This window comes from Lygodium microphyllum, chromosome 2 (genome assembly GCF_053477565.2).
Source record: "Lygodium microphyllum isolate KBCC chromosome 2, Lygodium_microphyllum_v1.1.10, whole genome shotgun sequence".
In the NCBI taxonomy this organism is placed as follows: domain Eukaryota; kingdom Viridiplantae; phylum Streptophyta; class Polypodiopsida; order Schizaeales; family Lygodiaceae; genus Lygodium; species Lygodium microphyllum.
This window is the reverse complement of record NC_141136.1, coordinates 180,367,519-180,387,579: the sequence shown is the minus strand read 5'-3', so window position 1 is coordinate 180,387,579 and position 20,061 is coordinate 180,367,519. Positions and strand designations below refer to the sequence as shown.

The window sequence follows — 20,061 nt, the reverse complement described above, 5'->3', positions numbered from 1 at the left end:
ACTTGCACTACTTGCGGCCTGAATGCCAAGATCTAATCTTTGCAACCAATGACTCCATTACTGAAGTGCACTTGCTTCCTACTTTGATCCGAGTTGGCTAGGATGGGATGTGACCTTGGATCAAAAGCTTGGTTTACTTCATCTTTTGGCTTCCTAGCTCTCCATACTTGTTCTTGCAACTTGGTTCCTCCGTCTCTCTCTACTTGCTCACTCTTTTTCCTAACTTTCTTCTTCTTGTTTTCTTCCATTTGAGTCCTCCTATCTTACTCTAGTTTTTCTTTCTCTTCTAGCATCTTCCTAGCTAACTCTACTTGTTCTTCTATCTCTTTTCTTATATTTTCTTATCTCATATTTTCCTTGATCTTCTCTATGGCTCCATCTAATAAGTTTTTTTCTTTCTCTTTTCTATCATCTTCTTCTATCTCATCCCATATTTGCATGATTCTCTCCTTCAACTCTTTTCCTAAACTATCATCATTGAATTGTGAGGGTTTGGTTGATTGTTGGGGTTATGGTTGTCAAGGTCGAGGTGTTCCAAGATCTAGGCTAACCTTCTCCTCGCCCTTCACTTCTTCTTTGGGTTGTTAGGATAGAGGTGTTCCAAGATTTGGACTAAGCTCATCCTTCCCCTTTTCTTCATTTTTCTCTTCTAACTCTTCTCTCATATCTTTTCCTTCACATATATCATCATCTAAAGTAGACATATTGGCTCCATGTAGCAAATGCCCTACCCCATGTGATTTTGCCCTTCCAGTCTCATCTTCTAACTCTATCTCTTCATCTGCTCCTTCATCTTCTTCCTCATCAAAGGCATCTTGTGCCTCACAAGAGGGCACCAACCTAGCCTCACCCTCAATCTCAATGCGTGGAGGTGTTCCAAGATCAAGATCAAGCTTGTCCTTCCCCTTCTCTTCTTTTAATATTGGTTCTTTCAATTGGGCCGCAACCTGTGGGCACAATGGTTCATCCTTCTAAAATGTCGACCTTGCTTCATCTTCTTTTCTGTATCCTAACTCCATCATAACATTTTCTACCTTTAAACTCACATCCACTTTTCATCATTCTCCCTTCACATAATATTCCATTATTTCTTTCTTTTCTAAAACTTCTTCGAGTTGGCATTCTCCGAGATAGTAGTCGGTATTGAGGTATTCTCCTTCTGGGTGCTAATCAATGGGAACATCTTCAAGGTAGTAGTATCCATCACCTTCAAGAGGGAATTCCTTGTAGAGATATTGATCTTCACGATAGCCTTCTTAGTAGTAGTCTTCCGAGTAGTAGTCAAGGTAGTAGCCGTCATCTCCTTGTTGGAGACAAGGTATTCCAAGATCTAGGTTGAGCTCATCTCCTCCTTGGTCTTCATCTTTAGCTTCATCTAACCATATTTCTTCTTCTTTCACTTGTTTTTATCTCTCTTAGCTCCGTGGTCCTTCTTTGGTTGACTTCACTCTAGTCTTCAACTCTTGGACTCTTTCGGCTTGCATCTGCTTCAAGTATTATTCAGCCCTCTCTTTGGCTCTTGCAACTTCAGAGGCAATCTCCCAATCCCACCTCAACATGATTTTCTCTTGTAATTCCATGTCAAGGTCTCAAGCTATCTTCACTTGCCACAATCTGACTCTCTCGCACCATGATCACTTGGTAGTTAATCTCCTCCAAGTCTTCATCCAACTCTTCAACCTTCTCTTCGAGATTACACACCACATATATTCCTTGTTGGATCTTACTTAGCACTTTGATGGTCTTCTTCATTTGCTCAATCAGTTTGAGCTATAGCTCTTTCTTGTTTATGATTTTGAGCCGACATAGCTCATGTTCCTCTTCAAAGAAAATGTCTTCCCACAGCCTCAACTCTCTCCAAGTCATTTTTGAATGGTCTACCATGCGTCCCTATCATACCACGACTGCCTCTCAACTTTATTGGCACATCAAGTTCTCTTCCAATTTTCAACAGGTAACATGCTTGAGGAAACATCACACCATGTCATGTTGCATCGTGTCGAGATCGTCGCATCACATTGTGCAACGGGTTATGGTAGGATCTCCGCATCCATAAGCTTCCTTCCCTCTTGAGCTAGTATGCTCCGCGCTAGAGTTGCTCTAATACTAAGTGTTACGGACCTTCACCGAACTTCAAGATATAACCTAACATGAGGCACAATGGAATGGCATACAAGATATATCAATAAGGATTCTTTGTATTCATGATATTGAAAGATACAACATTGAGACACATCTCAAAACTACACCCTCGTGATGCCACATGTGAAGGTTCACCACCACTGAGTATAGGAAATTACACGTAGAGTGGAAACCAAGCTAAACTCAAAGTCACTACTATTCCCTAGATAGGTGTTTCTAGCTCCAATGCCATGGTATAGCTACAAAGCCCATACCCTTGCCGAGAGGAACACGGCTACCCATAAAGTGCTCCGATGTCAAACCAAAGGTTTCCAGTGTGTGTGTTCATTGGAGGACCTTCCAGGTGAACTGCTGACGACAAAGGGATGCTGCTGCAAAGGGAGGGAGCAGCTAGTATTATGCTTGAAAGTTTGGAAGAGAAGGAGGCCAGCAGGGTGTTTAGGCAAACTTTAAATCTCATACTTTAGTGCACAATGTTTCAACAAAGAGCTAAGACAAATGGACGTGCCACATTTTGCTTACTGTTCAAAACATTCTGTGAGTGTCACTAATACATAGAAATTGCCATCACAATATCAATGAAGCAACCACTATCTTTTTACAAGCCAGACTACCAGCTCTCATTACTTGTAGAATGACTATACATTGACCAGAACCAAATCAGATTTTGATTCAGTGTTGAAAGGACTGATTTTCTGCTTTAAGAATTTTCTTCTTGTGTAGAGCGCTGCAATTTGTGGATTCATGCATTGCCAACGATACAAGCTGAGGTTACATTCGGGTTTCCACTCCTTACGTTTGTTCACATGCGAACCTCCTTATCTCCAGCTGTGTACAACAGATGTTTGTGATAAATCTCAATCGCACCTTCTATCATGTATACAGAGAAGTGCACCTGTGATGTAGCAGCACTTTCCTGACAACGCTACAAGGCAAACAGTTTCAGGCAGAAGAATATGTTAATAATCAAAACTTAAATACTTAAGAGGCTCAAAATTTCATTACCTGATAAATGTTCTCTAAGCAGACTTCCAGATACCACACTCACTATCACCAAATCCTTGAGTCAAACAAAAGCTTGTTTTCTTGGAGTTAATACACCCAAGATCTCATTCCTTGTAAGATGACTTTAGAGAAACAACTACCTTTTACTTGTAAGCTTTGGATTCTCCTCTCTGGATAACTGCAAGGTTTCCAAATGCTTTAATTAAGTATTGCACAGAGCATCAGCTAACTTTAAAACTTTGAAGGCTCGGAGTTACTTACTTCCTACAGGGTTCTGCAACCAGTCATCCAGACCTTCCATCCTGAAATCTTCAGTGCAAGCAAACAGCCAATTCAAGCTATACAGCACAAATGGCACTGTTGTTGTCAAGAAAAATTACTTGTTCACTTTGAATTCTGGTCTCTGGACAGCTGCAAGGTTTTCAAACACTTTGATTAAATATCGCACAGAGCATCAGCTAAAGTTCAAAATTTGAAGGCTCCAAGTTACTTACTTCCTACCAGTCTCTGCAACCAGTCTTCCAGACCTTAGATTTTCAAATCTTCAGTGCAAGCAAACAACCAGTTCAGGTATACACGGCACAAATGGTACTGTTGCAGGGCCCTTGAGATCAGTCTTCAATATACTCTGCAAAAGCTGGAGAACCTGGTGCTTTTATCATGTTGTGTTGTGCCATCCAGGATGTCAACAAAAATTGCTCTTGTAGGACAATCCAGGCTTCAAGCTAGAAAATAAAGCCTGGCCATCATATTACCTACTCACCATGCTCTTCAAGAGCAAATGATTCACCATGATCTAAAAATCTCATCTCCTCGACACACTGGCATTCCTTCAAAAGCCCTGCTCTTTTCAAGCTTTGACATACTAGTATATATGTCTCCATATCAGGAGTGAAACCAAGTTCGCTCATTCTTTTGAAGTATGCATAAGCATCCTCCACACACTCTGCTTCGAGCAACAGCTTCAGCATTGCCTTAAAGACTTCTGAATTTAGGTGTTTTCCATCTTCCAACAGATCTTTAAATACATTTTGTGCCTCCGCTATAAGACCCGCCTCTCTGTAGCCCGTAATCAAGCACTTGTATGTTGTTGGGTCAGGTCCAAGACCTCTTGCATCCATTTCCATAACCAGCATACTGACATAGTCCACAAATCCAGCTTTTGCACAGCCATAAATAAAAGTATCAAAGATAATAGCATTTGGAGGACAGCCAATCTCATCCATTTCTTCAAATACTCGCAATGCCTCCAGAAATCTGCCTGCTTTCATGAGACCACTGATGAGAGAGTTGTAAGTCCTCACATTGGGTAGATGTCCCATGTGCTTCATCTCCTTAAAGAAGTACATGGCTTCATCCACTTTCTTAGACTTGCTTAATGCTGTGATAACTGTTGTGTAAGTAAGACATGAAATCATTACAGGCCTATTCCTTACTTTATAGAAAAGACTCAGTGCTGCATCCAATTTATTTGCAATAGCCAGATTATGTATCATTATACCAAAAGTGTATGAGTTAGGACAAAGCCCCTCCTTAAACATTAACTCAAGAATCATGCTAGCGGCAGCTATATGACCAGATTTCCCAAAAATGTGCAGTAATGTATTGTAGGTAATAGTCTCTGGCCGTACACCTTCTGCACGCATCTGCTTATAAAGCTCAAAAGTCTCATCCACCAGATCTGCTCTGCCCAAAAACTTGATCAATATGTTGTAAGTGAATACATTTGGCCTAGGTCCCACTCCTTTCATTTGGTCATAAAACTTGAAAGCCATTGCCAGGTCACCACACCTTCCAGCTGCCTCAATCAAAAAGTTGTAATTTTGGACATTGGGCTGCACACCTTTAGATGGCATCTCCTCCAAGATGTTCAAAGCCTCAGCCAATCGCCCAGCCAGTGCAAAACCTTTGATTATAAAATGGAAAAGGTGTGGTCTTATCAGCGAGTTTCTCTTGTAAAGTTCTTGAAGAAGTTTATATGCTTGGTCCACTTCACCAGTGGAAGCTAAAGGTGCAATAAGGCAATCCAAAATGCGTGCATCCGGCTCCCTACCATCGTCTCTCATTTTCAGGTAAATGCAAAAAGCTTCCCCCCAATCCCCTGCCTTGACAAGGCTCTCCACAAGAGCAATACATGCTTCTCTGGTGACACTGAATCCTGCCTTGATTGATTCCTTTGCAAGTTTAGTGGCTTCTTCTAGATAGCCTCCTCTGCAAAGGCTCACAATCAAGATTTCCGATCTAAACTTCTGGTAAAAACCACCCATACCTTGCATTTCAATATACACTTTGAAAGCGTCTTCTATGTGCCCCAATCTAGCTAGACCACTGACCAGTTCTTCATGCGCCTTTATTGTTGCCAGGATAACTTTGTTCTTCATACTATGGAAGAGTTCCAGAGCCTCTTCTACTTTGCCATTTCTGCAGAGAGAGACAATCAAACTGCTTTGGTGCTTATCTGCTTTGCGTGGATCCTTTGATGAACCTGCATTGAATCATGAGACAGGTGACCAAACCTTCAGAAACCAGGCTTCTGGATGAGGCCACAGCAAAAAGTCCAAGCATTTACCATGTGGGACGCAGTGTGTGCAGTAATGGCTTAAGCATTGCACAGGGCACAACCTCTCGACCCACAGATGCAAGTTAGCACACCTCCCATCGGCGGGCGGCCATGGTCGACACATCTCAGAGATGCGCCTGACAAACATTGAAAGAAGAAAGGTGTTTGCATGCTATAGGCACTGCATTATGAGCCTGTTTCTAAGAAATTAAACCGAAGGGCCTACTCAATTTCAGAAAAGAAGGGGGGGAAAAAGCACTAGAAATCCAGTTGCTGCAACACACAAGCGAATATGATTCTATACTTTCTCTGCATGTATGGAGCTTCCCCTACGGACAAAGAAGTGGATCAAACCATTGGCTTTTCTTTTGTTGCTGATGCGCATGCAAGAATGCTCCCTTCACAGTCCATTCAGACGAAGAATGGATCAAACCATATTTTGCTTCTGGTGGCAGCTTGAAGGGCTGTTAAAAGTAGATGTGGAAGCTCCGGAAGCGAAAGCACGTTTATTATTACTCTGCGCAGGCAGAGCGGACAATAAGCTTAGCTGCTGGTGGAAGAGGACATGGCGCCGTGTGCAGAGGAACTGCAAGAATTCCTTCGATCAGGTTGCCTGTTGAACAACCAAAGCAAAAATTGGTGTCGTGCTTGGTCAGCCGTGGTGAAAACTTAAGGGCCCAGGACTATTTTTGTGAAATTCAACAAATACGATAAACCATTCTGCAAATTTCGAAAATTTATCTCGAATTGCCCACTCGATGTTCCGTGGACAGTGCACTAAGTTTTTTTTTTTTTTTTTTTTTTTTGCTTTTTTAAGGTATTCCTAGCGCCATAGCATATATGTGTGTGTCACATGGCCATAAACACACACAACACACTCTCTCTCTCCAACTAAAAACAATTGATTATGTATGTATTAATATGTCTACCAAAAGGTTAAATGTAGCTAAAATCCATAGTATCCACATAGTTTGGTCACTGTAGGGTAAGGTGTCCAATTGTTACACCCATTCTCCCGATTGGTCAGTGTAGGGTAAGGTGTCCAATTGTTACACCCATTCTCCTAATTATGCCAAAATAGATCTATGTTGTATAGTTTCACATCCATCCTTTTCTCTTAGATCAGTCTCTTTGTGTCTGTCAAGAGTCCATTATGATACTAGGCTCTTTAGATAATTCTCTTTCTAAAATGTTGGTGAAGGTTCAAAGCCAAAAGAGAGGTGGTTACTCCACGGATGGATATTATCCACACCACCCCAGTCGTGTGTGCTTCATGATCCCCTTCTTCTATTCTTGTAGCTTGTGTCTTTTGTAGCCTTTTAGCTCCATGTGTTGTGCTTTATTTATTTTTTTAGTGTGCTTACTTGGCATGAAGGCCTTTTGTAAACATTCCAAGTCATCAATTCAAACTTCTCTATGCCCACCCACCCCCCTCCCCTCACACACACACACACACATTTAGGGAGATAGCCTCTCTATGTGTGCATGCACTTTGACGAGGGAATAGCACATGCATCCCCTATGCCAATTTATTAAACAATTGCAATCAGACAATATCTTAGGAGTATTGACTCATTTATGTCATGATCGAGATTATTCCTCCAAGTGAGAAATCACTTGTTTTACAGTAGGTCATTCTCAAAACATAAATAACATGTTCTAAGAATATAGCTATAAATATTACCTCTTGACTTCTCTATAATAAATAAAGAAGGCATATTACCAAGTTTACCTTGTAATTCAACCCATTTTCCATTAAGGAGAGTGTAAAGTGAAGGGAAACCATTTGTCAAACCCTTTGCCATAGCATAGTCACACTATTATATCCTTGCATCGCTTAGCAATCAATCATTGAAAAACATTTCCCTTTAATCAGGGTTCAATTCCTTCATTACAATCTTGGAATGACTTTGGCTTGATTTTGGAATAAGAAAAGTCAAAATAGAGCACATAGTCGAAACAAGGTAGATTTAATCATTCAATTGTTTTGGTCTAGCAATATTGAGTATTTCATAAGTGTGGGGATATGACTTGATGTTTTATGATGGCATATTTCAAATGAGCCATCATAAGCTCCATTTGAATCTATATTTTGGAATATATGCAAATTTGTTTGATTGCTATTGATATGGACAACAACCAAGACAACTTCACAAGGGTCTCTAGTTTGGACTATTTGATTTAGCTATTTATACCCGGCTTCAAATATATAAATCTATTTTTCCTCATATTTCAAGCTTTATTTGGAGCTATTAAGCCTTGGATTGGTTGTCAAGAGAGATATTGTTATTTTACTATTCAACTATTTATATTCTTGCATGGATTCTTCAATGGGAAGGTGTTTAGGCTAGACCTTCGAAGACCTTAGAAGAAGTCATTTTAGTAATTTGTATGGTCTTTTGTCTATTTTGGACGTTTGTCAATTTTGATGATTTTTGGAATCTTGAAAATGGAAGGTCATAGCTTTTCATAGCATGCTGGGGATTCAGTTATCCTAATGATGTTGATTTTACCATTCCAACTGTTAAGCTTCAGTTTGATAGTCTCACATTTTCAGATGTTTTGTTAGATGGTGAATTCGGAGTAAATATTTTGGTAGAGGCTAAATTTTCCAGGATGACAAATGCGAAGCTTGAACGCACCATTTCAAGTAAGGATGGCGGACCAGCGAAGAGTGCAACTGATAGGAATGCTGAGAGGGCAAACCCTCAAAGTGCATGGGTTGTTATTTCAAGAAAATTTTGTTGTTTTGAAAATGCAAGATGTAGGTAATGCTTATTCAATGCTATTGGGAAGACCCTAGTTCAAATCAACAAAGCTTAAGCAGGATTGGGAACGAAATGAAGTGCTTTTAAAGAAAGGAAAAAATTTAGTAAGGATTCGAATGACATCTATGAAGGGATTGCCAACATCAATAAAGCCAATGATGGCTCAGACTATTAATTTAGTTGAGGATGTTGAGGATGACGAGGAAGCATGTTTTTTGGATGCCAATCCCAATGTGGTACCAGCGTTTGAAGTTGATGTGGAAAGGATTGTGCAAAAATATGTTTGTTAGGAGGAATCTGGGAAGTCAATTAAGGAGTCATCTGTAAATCAGAGGATGTGGATGCAGAGGAGAATCCAACTTAGGAGTCAATAGTTTCTCATCAGTTAAAGTTGAAGGACGATTTGGAATGTGCAGAAGGGGAGATTGCACCTAAGGAGGCAATAACCAGAGCTAAATTCTTGTATGACAAGCTAATGGAAAAGGTTTCACGGGTCAAAGAGGATGATTTGCAAGATTTGAATTTGGGATTTGAAGTTAGCCCAAAAGTTGTCAAAGTCAGTGTTAATTTGGATTATGGATTTAAGGAGGATCTTAAGAAGTTGTTGGAGAAGTTCATGGATGTATTTGCTTGGGATTATTCTGACCTGAAAGGCATGGATCCAGGATTGTATAAGCATCAGATCAATCTGAAGGAGGATGTAGTGCCGGTGATTCAGCAACATTATAGGATGAATCCGAATTATGCAAAGCAGGTGAAGGAGGAGTTAGGTAAGCTTTTGCAAGTGGGTTTCATTGTCCCAATAGATCAGGCCAAATGGCTATCACCAATAGTGGTTGTTCCAAAGAAGTCATGAAAGATTCGAGTGTGTGTGGATTATAGGAAGCTAAATGCAACAGCAATCCCAAATCCATTTCCATTGCCATTTGTGGATTCAATTCTGGATGATGTCACTGCATGAGATGTACAGCTTTCTTGATGGATTTTCATGATACAATCAGATCATGATTGCAAACGAGGATGTCGCCAAGACGACATTTTTAACTGAATGGGGAGCATTTGCATACACAGTGATGAGCTTTGGATTGAAGAATGGACCACCATATTTTCTAAAGTAGCTTTCAAAACTTTTAGGCCATACTTGATGGAATTCATGTGGATTTTTATGGATGAGTTTTTGGTGTTTGGAGCAAAGGCAAAGCATCTGGAGTATCTTAGGAAATGTTTGGAGAGATGCTGACTATTTCGGATGTCTTTGAATCCTTACAAGTGTGCAATTGCAGTGCAGAAAGGGAAATTGTTGGGTCATATCATCTCATAGGAAGGGATGTCAATTGACTCTGACAAGATAAGTGCAATCCAGAAGGCAGTAGCACTTGACAACTTGAAGGCGGTGTCAAGATTCATGGGGCCAATAAAGTGGCATAACCGGTATTTGCGGTATTTGGCAGATGTTAGTTCACCTTTGATGCATCTAACAAAGAAAGATGTTGAGTTTGTGTGGGGAGATGCTCAAGAGAAGGCATTCCAAATTATAAAAATGGAGCCCCAAGAGGAACACCAAGGAAAAGGGGTTTCTACTATAAGAAAATCTATCTTGTAACATCAACAAGCTTTTATTTCATCCTTTAAATAACCACAACAAGGAAAATAGCAAATCTTCACGCATCAACATAGTAGATGTCTCCCGCGGATTTGATAGAATCAACCATAATCTTCAACATCTTCATAGAATCCATCATAACAAACAAGAACACAAAGGAGTACACCACTTTTGAATGAAAATCAATCTCATAGTATTCATCTTCATTGTCTTCATAGCTTTCTCTCTCAATCTCTCATAGATAGACACATTGTTTTGATAAAATTGGCTATCTCTTACTCTCTCTCTCTCTCTCTCTCTCTCTCTCTCTCTCTCTCTCTCTCTCTCTCTCTCTCTCTCTCTATTAATAGTACATCATATTCTTACTATAATACTCAAGAATGATACTCAATAATGGCACTTAATAATCCTTCTTAGGTTGTGGATGCACCTCCCAAGAGGTATGGAAGGTATGAAAGGGCACCAGAGCCACTACAGTGTCTCTTCATAGCTCACTACTGTCACTGTCACTCCAATCTGCTCTTTAGTCTTCAACAACTACTTCTTCCATTTGTTTTAGCTCTTTTGAACTTAGATTCATCGTTTTTAAAAGTTAGAAAACTTTCCCAAAGTCACACATACATTCTACAGAACACTTATAGAGGATCTACAGAACAAAACAGAATAAAAACAGAGCAGAGATAGAGCAGAGACAGAGGCTCTACAGAAGGTCTACAGAGGGTTACAGAAGGTCATCAGAGAACAATAGATCCTCATAATTCATACTAAAACCATTCCAAACTATCAAAAACTATTCAATAAGCTTTCAAAAGACCTCAACCTTTATCAATCATCAATCCATGCTTCATACAGAAGAAAATCAAAACAAAACAGAAGCTAAATAGAAAGTATCATAACCAATCGGAACCTCAACAGAACCTATCAGAACATCACAGAGCTTCATATTTCCACTAAGAATCATCATGAGCTTCCAAAACATAATCAATATCATCCAAAACACTCTCAAACACTTCCAAAAATAACCAAACATCACTCAAAATCCATACAAAATCAACCATTCAGACGTCAAAAACAACAAAAATTAGTCAAAAATTCAGCCTTTTTCCACTCTCAACATATCCCTATACTTAGAAAGGAAGCGTCCTCGTGACCTAAGGAAAAGAAGAATATAAGTTCAGTAAATAGCTCAATTCGATCTTCTTTAGTATCTTCAATAATCACCCAAGCACAACCCCAACTTATCTCCTGTATCTAAGAAAGAATACTACCAAAGAAAAACATCGTTATGCATTAACATATCTTATAAACAATAGAAAGTCATGACAAATTTGTAAAGGATATAAGAGGTTCTTCAGCTTTGCATTGTAGGCTTGCCATCCACCATCACCATCAGTGTCAATGGTCGAAAAGAGAGCTCTCGAACAAATTATTCAACCGGCACAAACTCATCACATAAAAATTAATACATCACAAACATAAAACAATCATCTGAATGGCACCTCCAAAAAAATATATCATTAAGAAGCATAGAAGATACATTCACGGGTATCGGTGAAGATGATCCCTCTTGAAAGCTTGATGATTACGAAAGCGATCCATGGATAAAGACTCGTCTACAAAAGATTTTGGAGGATTCTGAAAGAATTGAAGGCAGTACATCCGTTCTAGCAAAATAAGGTATCTGTTAGGTAAACAAAGGGCATGAAAATATAGGACATCCAATTGTTGGGAATCAATGTTCACATTGACATTCACACAAAGCTTGGGAATAGCCTTTTGATCGTTATGGGATCACCTATGCATATATGCTAGGCACACGCAAAATGGGCTGTCAATCTCACTGAAGGATCGAGAGATTGTGAATATTGTTGGAAAAAATTGGGATAATTTTGGTACGCTTGACCAGCAGTTGTCCAGTCCCCTGGAATTAATGGCCAATTAATCTCTGGTCCCGTGAGAGAATCAGTTGAGCTCCATCCTCTTCTTCTTGGAATCTACTGATCAAATCCTTCATACCCACTAACCAACTAAGGGGTTTGAGAAATAGAAGTGGTAGGAGATGGAAGAGGAATGAGTAAAAGAGGATGAAGAGATGGGTAGGCAAAATCATAAAATGAAGAATAAGCTAAAGAAGGATTAGCTGAAAATTTAGGCGAATCAGTCAAGAAAGGTGTTAATTGATAAGCAGGAAAAGTAGAAGGTATATGGATAGATGGGGAAGGACAAAGTGGAGAAGGGGAAAAGACTTGATCTTCAATGAAAGAACAATAGGTAAAGATTGGAATTTGAGGAAAATTCTGAGGTTGGAAAAGGAGACGTAAGATGGCTGCTGAGTTGGATTGATAAAGGGAAAGATAAGCATCATAGCGATGGGCCATTTATTGATAATACAATAAGCTAGGAACATAGGGACCTAAAATAGATCATCGATGGTAGGCATCAAAGAAGGATGAATCAAATGGATGGTTCTTGGAAAGATAAGCTAAAAGATCCACCCTCAGTTGGTTAGTATTCTGCACATGAGTAGAGGCTGTATTCTGCCATTGGTTCAAGACATGGTTGACATATAAGGCAGCTTGTAAGACCACATCCCCTACACATACCAAGCCAGATCTACATCATCTACAAATTAATAGATTACCTTATAGATACATATAAGACAACAACATGGTATCCATCATCACAGAATCTTCAAAGACCATACAAACAACTTCTGTCAGCAAATCAGAAGACCAGCTGGGTCTCAATCATTTGTGTCTGCTGCTTCATCTGCTTAAATAGATCGGAAAGAGTACCTTTAGCATAGGCTGGCTCTGTGGTTGCCTTATGCATCTGGTCTTTGGATTGCATCAATTCTTCATAGAAAGAAGAATATAATTGTTGAACACAAGCTGTCATCACTGAAAGTTCACTAGAACTCTGTGTGTTGTTACAAAGGAAAGGAATGGCATCCCCTGTCACTAAGTTGTTTACCAAAGGAACTGATATATCCAAAGAACCCTCTTGATGTGCTCTGAATAAGTTGTTGCATGTGAGGTAGGCCGGAAGGTCACTTCCAAAGGTAGCAGGAACTGACACTGAAAGAATGATTGGTGGAATTTTCTCTCCTACACACTTCAAGTGCTTTCATTGAATGACCAACGGAGGAGGGGAATTAGTATCCTCTATGTCAATGGGTTCTGAATCTTCTAAAGGTGGAGGGGGAGGGATTGGATCAGATGGAGGAGGAGGTAAAACACCTTTCTTAAGGCTTGAATATGTCAGGAAAGCATATAAATATGAACCATAGGTTACATTGGTAACATTCCCTCTAGTCACCTTGACAAAATGCTGGTCCATCTTCGTAAGAAGGTAAGTACTCCAGTCCATGGCAATCCCTTTTAAAACCATCTTGGAGGCTGTGAAGAGCTCCTTGGATAAATAGTGAGATGGTGTCTTGGCAAGCATGCACATGTCCTGGAGAAATTCGCAGATTAGCTTCCAAAGAGTGTCAGTGATCATTGAGAAAGACACTCCTGAAGTGTTAATCACCTTCTTGACATCAAGGACCTCTTTAGTCTGCTTTTGTACCAGCTTGAGGATCTCTTCATTTGAGAATAATTATCTGGTTGTGACAAAAGGTTCACCTTTGTAGGGAAGAGACAAAGCCTTCCCTAACCCTCTAGGTGTCAGCACCATGGAAGTACCATGAACCAAGCCCGATTTCTTATTGTATGACGCGAGAAACTCATCACAAAGGGTTGGATTGTCTGAAATCAGAGGGAGTGAAGCAGCCACAAAAGATGCAAGGCCAGCTTTCGCAATAGGCTCAAAAGTTAGTAGGGAAGAATAATCCCTACAGATTAATGGGACATACTGAATAGGAGGAGGAGCTTGAGGTGCCATTCAGATGGAATACACACACACGCCACACACACAGACAATCACAGTGAATGCCTGCAAAACAACAGAATAGCTATAAAAAAGAAATCGACCAGAATAAGCACACACAAATGTGACTAACCAACTGACCATCCCAAACAATCCACATCCTAAAAAAAAATTCGGCATGACCTCTACACATATGTGACCAAAAGCTTCATGCAATGCAACAAACATGCACCCGAGACCCTGTATCAGGCAAAAAGGAAAACTACAGACCGCACCCATAATCGTATCATACAATCAAACCATAATACCTCAATAACCCTCTCAGGACATAACCACAACTTCTATAAGCAATGACAACTTGAAAGACTGCACGTACCCGCCCCACGAAGCGTATTTATTGAAAAAGAAAAAAAGTGCAGTGAGGGGAATGATTTTAGTGACGTGTACGTTTTAATAAATTATTAACAATGGTTGAAATTTTATTAGGTTGAAAACCTTAATAAAAAAACGATAGTTTATTTTTAAATCATTAGTTATAATTTATTAATGTGAAACGATGCTTTTAATGAATCCCAGACTTCGATACCCAGAGTCATGTCTCTAAATCCATATTCATTGATTAAAAATTAAGTGTATGTTTAGCACTTTTTGTGTAGTGCGTGCACTTGTAATGACGGGTTTATTTTTATTAAGCTTAGATGTGTCTGTAGTGCACGGAGCGCATGCTAAGTGAACCGCAGGTTGATTTTAATTTATTAGAAAAAGGTGTGTTTGACACGAGCGCACATGTCATGGTGGTGTTTAGGATTCATTTTAAGAATTAATCGTGAATTTTGGGGTAGCAAAAAATAAAATATAGGAAGGGAAAAAGAAAAGTACATTGAAGTGGGTATGTGTGTATGCAATGAAATGGAATGCGCACGTCTCAATCCCAAGATGCAAGTCAGCAGTCCAAAAAGGAAAAAAACCGCGAACTGAAAATGATGTGACACGTCAAGGCAAGGTTAGTGGAGATATATTTGTTTGGTGTGCACGATTTATTTTGTTTTTGTTTTTGTTGATTGTATTGTTAGGTTGTTTTTAAAAAAATAATAATTTAAAGGTGATATTCGATGTTTGTTTGTTTGTTTTATATATATATACATATATATATATATATATATATGTATATATATATATAGATGTATATACATATATACATATATATACATATGTATATACATATATACATATATATATGTATATATGTATATATGTATATATACATATATACACACACACACACACACACACACACACACACACACATATATATATATATATATATATATATACATATATACATATGTATATATACATATATACATATGTATATATACATATATACATATGTATATATATATATGATTAAAATATGATAAATGGGACACATGAATATGTTGTAAATTTTTATGGTGAGGTTTCAGTAGCCCACCATGAGTGAAAAACAAACCATCAAGTTTCAACAATGTTTCTAGATTTATCCAATATTTTTTAGCTTATTTTCGAAATTGAAAATGATTTTTTCATGAATTCAAGTATTGAATTTAGCATTTTCATCTTAAAATAATAGTTGGATCATTTGACAAAGCATTTTTAGTATATGAAACATTCTATGAATATTTAGATGAGTTGTTGGAATTTTTAAAAATTATTTCTAGTTTTTATTGATTTTTAATGAATTTTGTTCAATTTTTAATGGATTTTGAAAGATTTTTAATATTTGTACTTTTTTTGCAATTGATTTTTTGCATTTCAACTAGGAAAATAAACCAAAAAATTTCCCAATTTGATAAAGGATTTTTCATCTATTTTTTTATTTTTTAATTGAATTTTAATGATTTTTAAAGAAATTTTTAGGATTTTAGGTATTTTCTTGGGTTTTTAATTGGGTTTTGAAATTAAAAATAGGTACCTGGGGCTGCGTGTGAACAGCTACGTGAAAACGGTTGAGCATACACCACCGCACGGACAAGTCCGGACATGCGTCCTCGTGTGTGAATGCTTGTTGACAGCTCACGAAGGCACGATCACGCTACTACGCGTGAACAATTGCTAACGCGAGGTAGACACGCGTGGGCACAGGAGCACACACAGACGGAGGTGGAGGGGCCGTGAATGGAGCGGGGTGGGAACGGGGACGTGAGAGGGGAATGGGGGCTATGGGGCAAGGAGAATGGGGGCTATGGGGCAAGGAGAATGGGGGTTTGGGGGGGTTGGTTGGATAGGGGATCTAGTTCAGTGGTCATAAACATTCATGGCCATCTCCTTATCTGTAAGCTTACGGCTTTCAAATGCAATTACTCCATGCTCCTGAAGCAAAACAGCCCCAATGCCACAGTCACTAGCATCACACTGTATAGTAAACTCTTTGGAGAAATCCAGGCATACAAGGATAGGAGCAGAAGTTAGTAATTCCTTTAACTGGTTGAAGCTGCTATCTGCAAGAGCATCCCAAAAGAAAGCCTCTTTCTTCAACCTGTCAGTCAAAGGAACTGCAATTGCCGCATAATGCTTTATAAATCGTCGATAGAATGAAGATAGACCAAGAAATCCTCTAAGAGAGGTAGTAGTAGTAGGCGTTGGCCAATCTCTTATGCATTGCACCTTCTTGGGATCAGCCTGTATTCCTTTTTCACTGACTATATGTCCCAAGTATTCCACTTCAGTCTGCATAAAAGAACACTTCTTCTCCTTAGCAAAAAGCCTATGATGTCTCAACACATCAAAAACCTTCCTCATATGTGACAAATGATCCTGTAAAGTCTTGCTATAGATCAAAATGTCGTCAAAGAACACCATGACAAACTGAAAGAGGAAATGTTGCAGAATCTTATTCATTAGGCTTTGAAAGGTAGCTGGAGCGTTTGTAAGCCCGAATGCCATCACCAAGAAATGGTAGAGCCCACGATCAGTCCTAAAAGCAGTCTTGACTTCATCACCCTCTCTCATGCGAATCTGATGATACCCTGATCTCAAATCAATCTTCGTGAAGAATCGAGCCCCCTTAAGCTCATCAAGCAAATCATCAATCCTGGGTATAGGATACCTGTTCTTCACTGTTATCTTATTGAGATCCCTGTAGTCAATGCACATTCTGAAAGATCCATCTTTCTTTTTGACTAATAGAACTGGGGATGCATAAGGTGAAGAACTTGGTTCAATGAATCCCATTTCAAGAAGCTCTTTGATTTGCTTGGCTACTTCCTCTCATTCACATTTTGATAGTCTGTAAGGTGGCTTATTGATTGTCTTTGAGTTGGGTTCCAAATCAATGGGGTGATCCACCGCTCTCTTAGGAGGCAATGAAGTAGGTACTTCAAATAAATCTCTATACTCCTCAAGAAGAGCTGTCAAGGCTGGATGGTTTGCTGAATTATTGGGCTGATCCTGTGTTTCTTTGTTCAAATGCAAAACAAATATCTGTGAGCGCTTCTTGTACTCTTTCTTGAGTTGTTGAATGGTGATAAGCTGAAAATCAGATCTACTAGGGATTCCCTGTAAATAGATGATCTGTCCATTGGAGAAAAACTCCATATATAACTGTGAGAAATCCATAGTAATCCTGCCTAAGGTCATCAACCAATCACAACCAAGTACAATATCTATGGGCCCCATTTCCAAAGTGATCAGGTTTACTTTGACTTCAAAAATTTCAGCCATCTGCAAAGAAACCTGTGGGCAAATCTGTGTGCTGATTTCCTCTTCACCATTAGCCACTTGTACTCGAATGGGCTGCTGTAAGTCGGTGGGAACACAATTCAACTTGAACATAATGGATTTATTGACAAAACTGTGAGTACTGCCACTATCTATCAAGATGAACACTGGCTTTCCACATATGCTTCCCTTCATACGAAGTGTATTAGGGCTCTTAGATCCCGTCCAAGCATCCATAGAGATAGAACAATTAGTGGCAGCAGGCAACTCATTACAAAATCCACCAGGATCAAATGGAACATCTCTGCCTGGATCAAAAGGAAAAGAGTCAGATGGATCATAAAAGTACTCCTGTCCACCATCATCCTCGAAATCTTCATTTTTAGCATTGATTGTCACTGCATTAGCTTCATCTATGTCATTTTCAAAGTCCTCAAGAACTAGCATACTCTGAAACTTTGGCTTGGCATTTTTGTATACACACTTTGAAGCATGGTCAGGAGTATACTTTTCTCCACACTTGAAGCATAAGCCTTTGTCCTTTCTTTCCTTGTAAAGATCCATGGGAATATTTTTGGAATTTGTATTGGCTGAAGTAGACTTAGGCTTATTGTCACCCTGCTTAAATTCAACCTTTGGACTGTTTGCTGTCCTGAAATTGCTTTGAAGCCTAGAAGCATTAAATGGAGGATAAGTTGGTACTTGTAAGCTCCCACTAGGTATATGATTGCTGCCATAAATATTACCAACTTGCCCTTGCTTTAAAATAGTCCTTGGCTGTCCATAACTTAGCTGAAATGAAGACTATTTCCTATACTTTCTTCCATAGCGCTCTGCAAGCTCAATAGCCTTGAAAAGTGAAGTAGGATTCTGCGCCATAACATCAGCTGACAAGGATGGTTCTAAACCATACATAGACTTGTGTAACTTGGCCTCATCACTGATGCTTTCCACATACATGGTCAAGTTGAGGAATTGGTTTGTATATTCTCTTACACTTAGGCCCCTTTGTTCCAAACCATACCATCTTCGTGCTAGCTTCTCTTTTTCAAGAGGCGAAACAAAGACTTCAGCCATAAGTGCCTTAAAAGCTTCCCAATTCTCAATAAGTACATTCTCTTTCTTGATATACCTCCACCAAGTATGGGCAAATCCTTCTAAGTGCAAGGAAGCAAAGTGAATCTTCATAGCATCAGTTTTAGGGAATATGTCAAAGTAGGACTCCATCTTAGAGGTCCATTCCTCTAATTCTGATGGTGAAGATGACTGGCCATTGAATTTGGATAAAACAATTTTGTCCTTGAATTCTCTATCATGAAAGGGTTGCTGTCCCCAAACTGGCTGATCAGGATTTCCAAGTACAGAACCTCCAAATTGAGACTGAAATCTTCCAATAGGTGGCTGAGAATTACCATGTAATCTTCTTGTTGGTAAGGCACCCCTGGAATTCTGAGTATGCATTCCAAAAGCTTGAGTATTGGCTCCATTCAAACTGCCCAAATAGTCATCATGCCTTCATGAAGCTTCTCCTACTTCATATTGACTATTTGGAATGCCTCTTCTTCCAATGATCCCATCTCCATGACCATTTTGGTTGGATAGCTGAAGTGGGACTGAAGGGTCACTGTTTGAACAAGCCTTCTCATTAACTTCTTTTGATGCCACTTGCAATTGTATGTTTAGAGATTTGTGCTGAGAGTTGGTAATTGGATATTACAAACTTTTCAATAGAAGCCTTGGTCTGATCAGTAGATTGAGCCATATGCTCCATTATTGACAAGAGGGCCTCATGTCACTCTCTATGTCTTAGTTCATGGGCACACAAAGTATCAGTGAGTATACTGAGTTCTCCTTATTGTTGAAGCTCTTCAGGGTTCTCTTGAAGTGTGCTTTCCATCATGGAACTAGTGCAGTCCTGCAGTACCCCTTGTCAGTAAAACGGCTATAACTTTGGCTAGGAAACTCCGATTTCAGAACTTTTTTGTGCGAATCGAAGCTAACAATGCCCTCTTCGAGATGAGCTATAGCACGCTATAACAGGTTTAGGACAAAAAATTCTGTAGCTGAATTTCAGAGTCTGAACTGTCCAGTCCTGCACCCTGTCTAGACTTGTAAGTACCCTATTTTGACCCTGTAATGCAAGTGAGTAACCTCAAATGGCTACCAAACCCTGCAAAGGCGTATATAGGACCTGTGGGTACCCTGTAGTACCTGCACTTGTGCGTCAGCAGTGAAGGGTGTACCTGTATCCACCTGTAAATACCCTGTAAGTGACCTGTAAATTCCCTGTTTTACCCTGTTTTAGTCCTGTAGGTACTTGAGTCCTTGGAAAGTCTTCAATCTTCAATCCTCCACTCGCTGTACCTATGTGAGGGATAAAACGGCATGACAGGCTCCCTACACGGGCTCCGAAT

General features: G+C 39.4%; 1 protein-coding gene across 3 annotated transcripts; it reads right to left on the bottom strand.

Annotated features, from left to right (window-relative positions):
- Positions 1-2,200: 2,200 nt before the first annotated feature.
- LOC148040668 (uncharacterized) lies at positions 2,201-6,368 on the bottom strand. 3 transcript variants are annotated; one of them, XM_087660855.1, is made up of 6 exons: positions 6,062-6,368; positions 5,717-5,844; positions 3,642-5,632; positions 3,409-3,558; positions 3,148-3,325; positions 2,201-3,067 (listed from the first exon to the last, which is right to left on the bottom strand). In XM_087660855.1, the coding sequence occupies exons 2-3, from the start codon at positions 5,829-5,831 to the stop codon at positions 3,903-3,905; spliced, it is 1,845 nt and encodes a 614-aa protein (XP_087516981.1). In that variant the 5' UTR covers positions 5,832-5,844; positions 6,062-6,368; the 3' UTR covers positions 2,201-3,067; positions 3,148-3,325; positions 3,409-3,558; positions 3,642-3,902. The 3 variants fall into 3 exon arrangements, with proteins under 3 accessions (XP_087516981.1, XP_087516967.1, XP_087516972.1); XM_087660841.1 differs by having other exon boundaries at positions 5,717-6,368; XM_087660846.1 differs by having other exon boundaries at positions 2,201-3,058; positions 5,717-6,368.
- Positions 6,369-20,061: the final 13,693 nt, after the last annotated feature.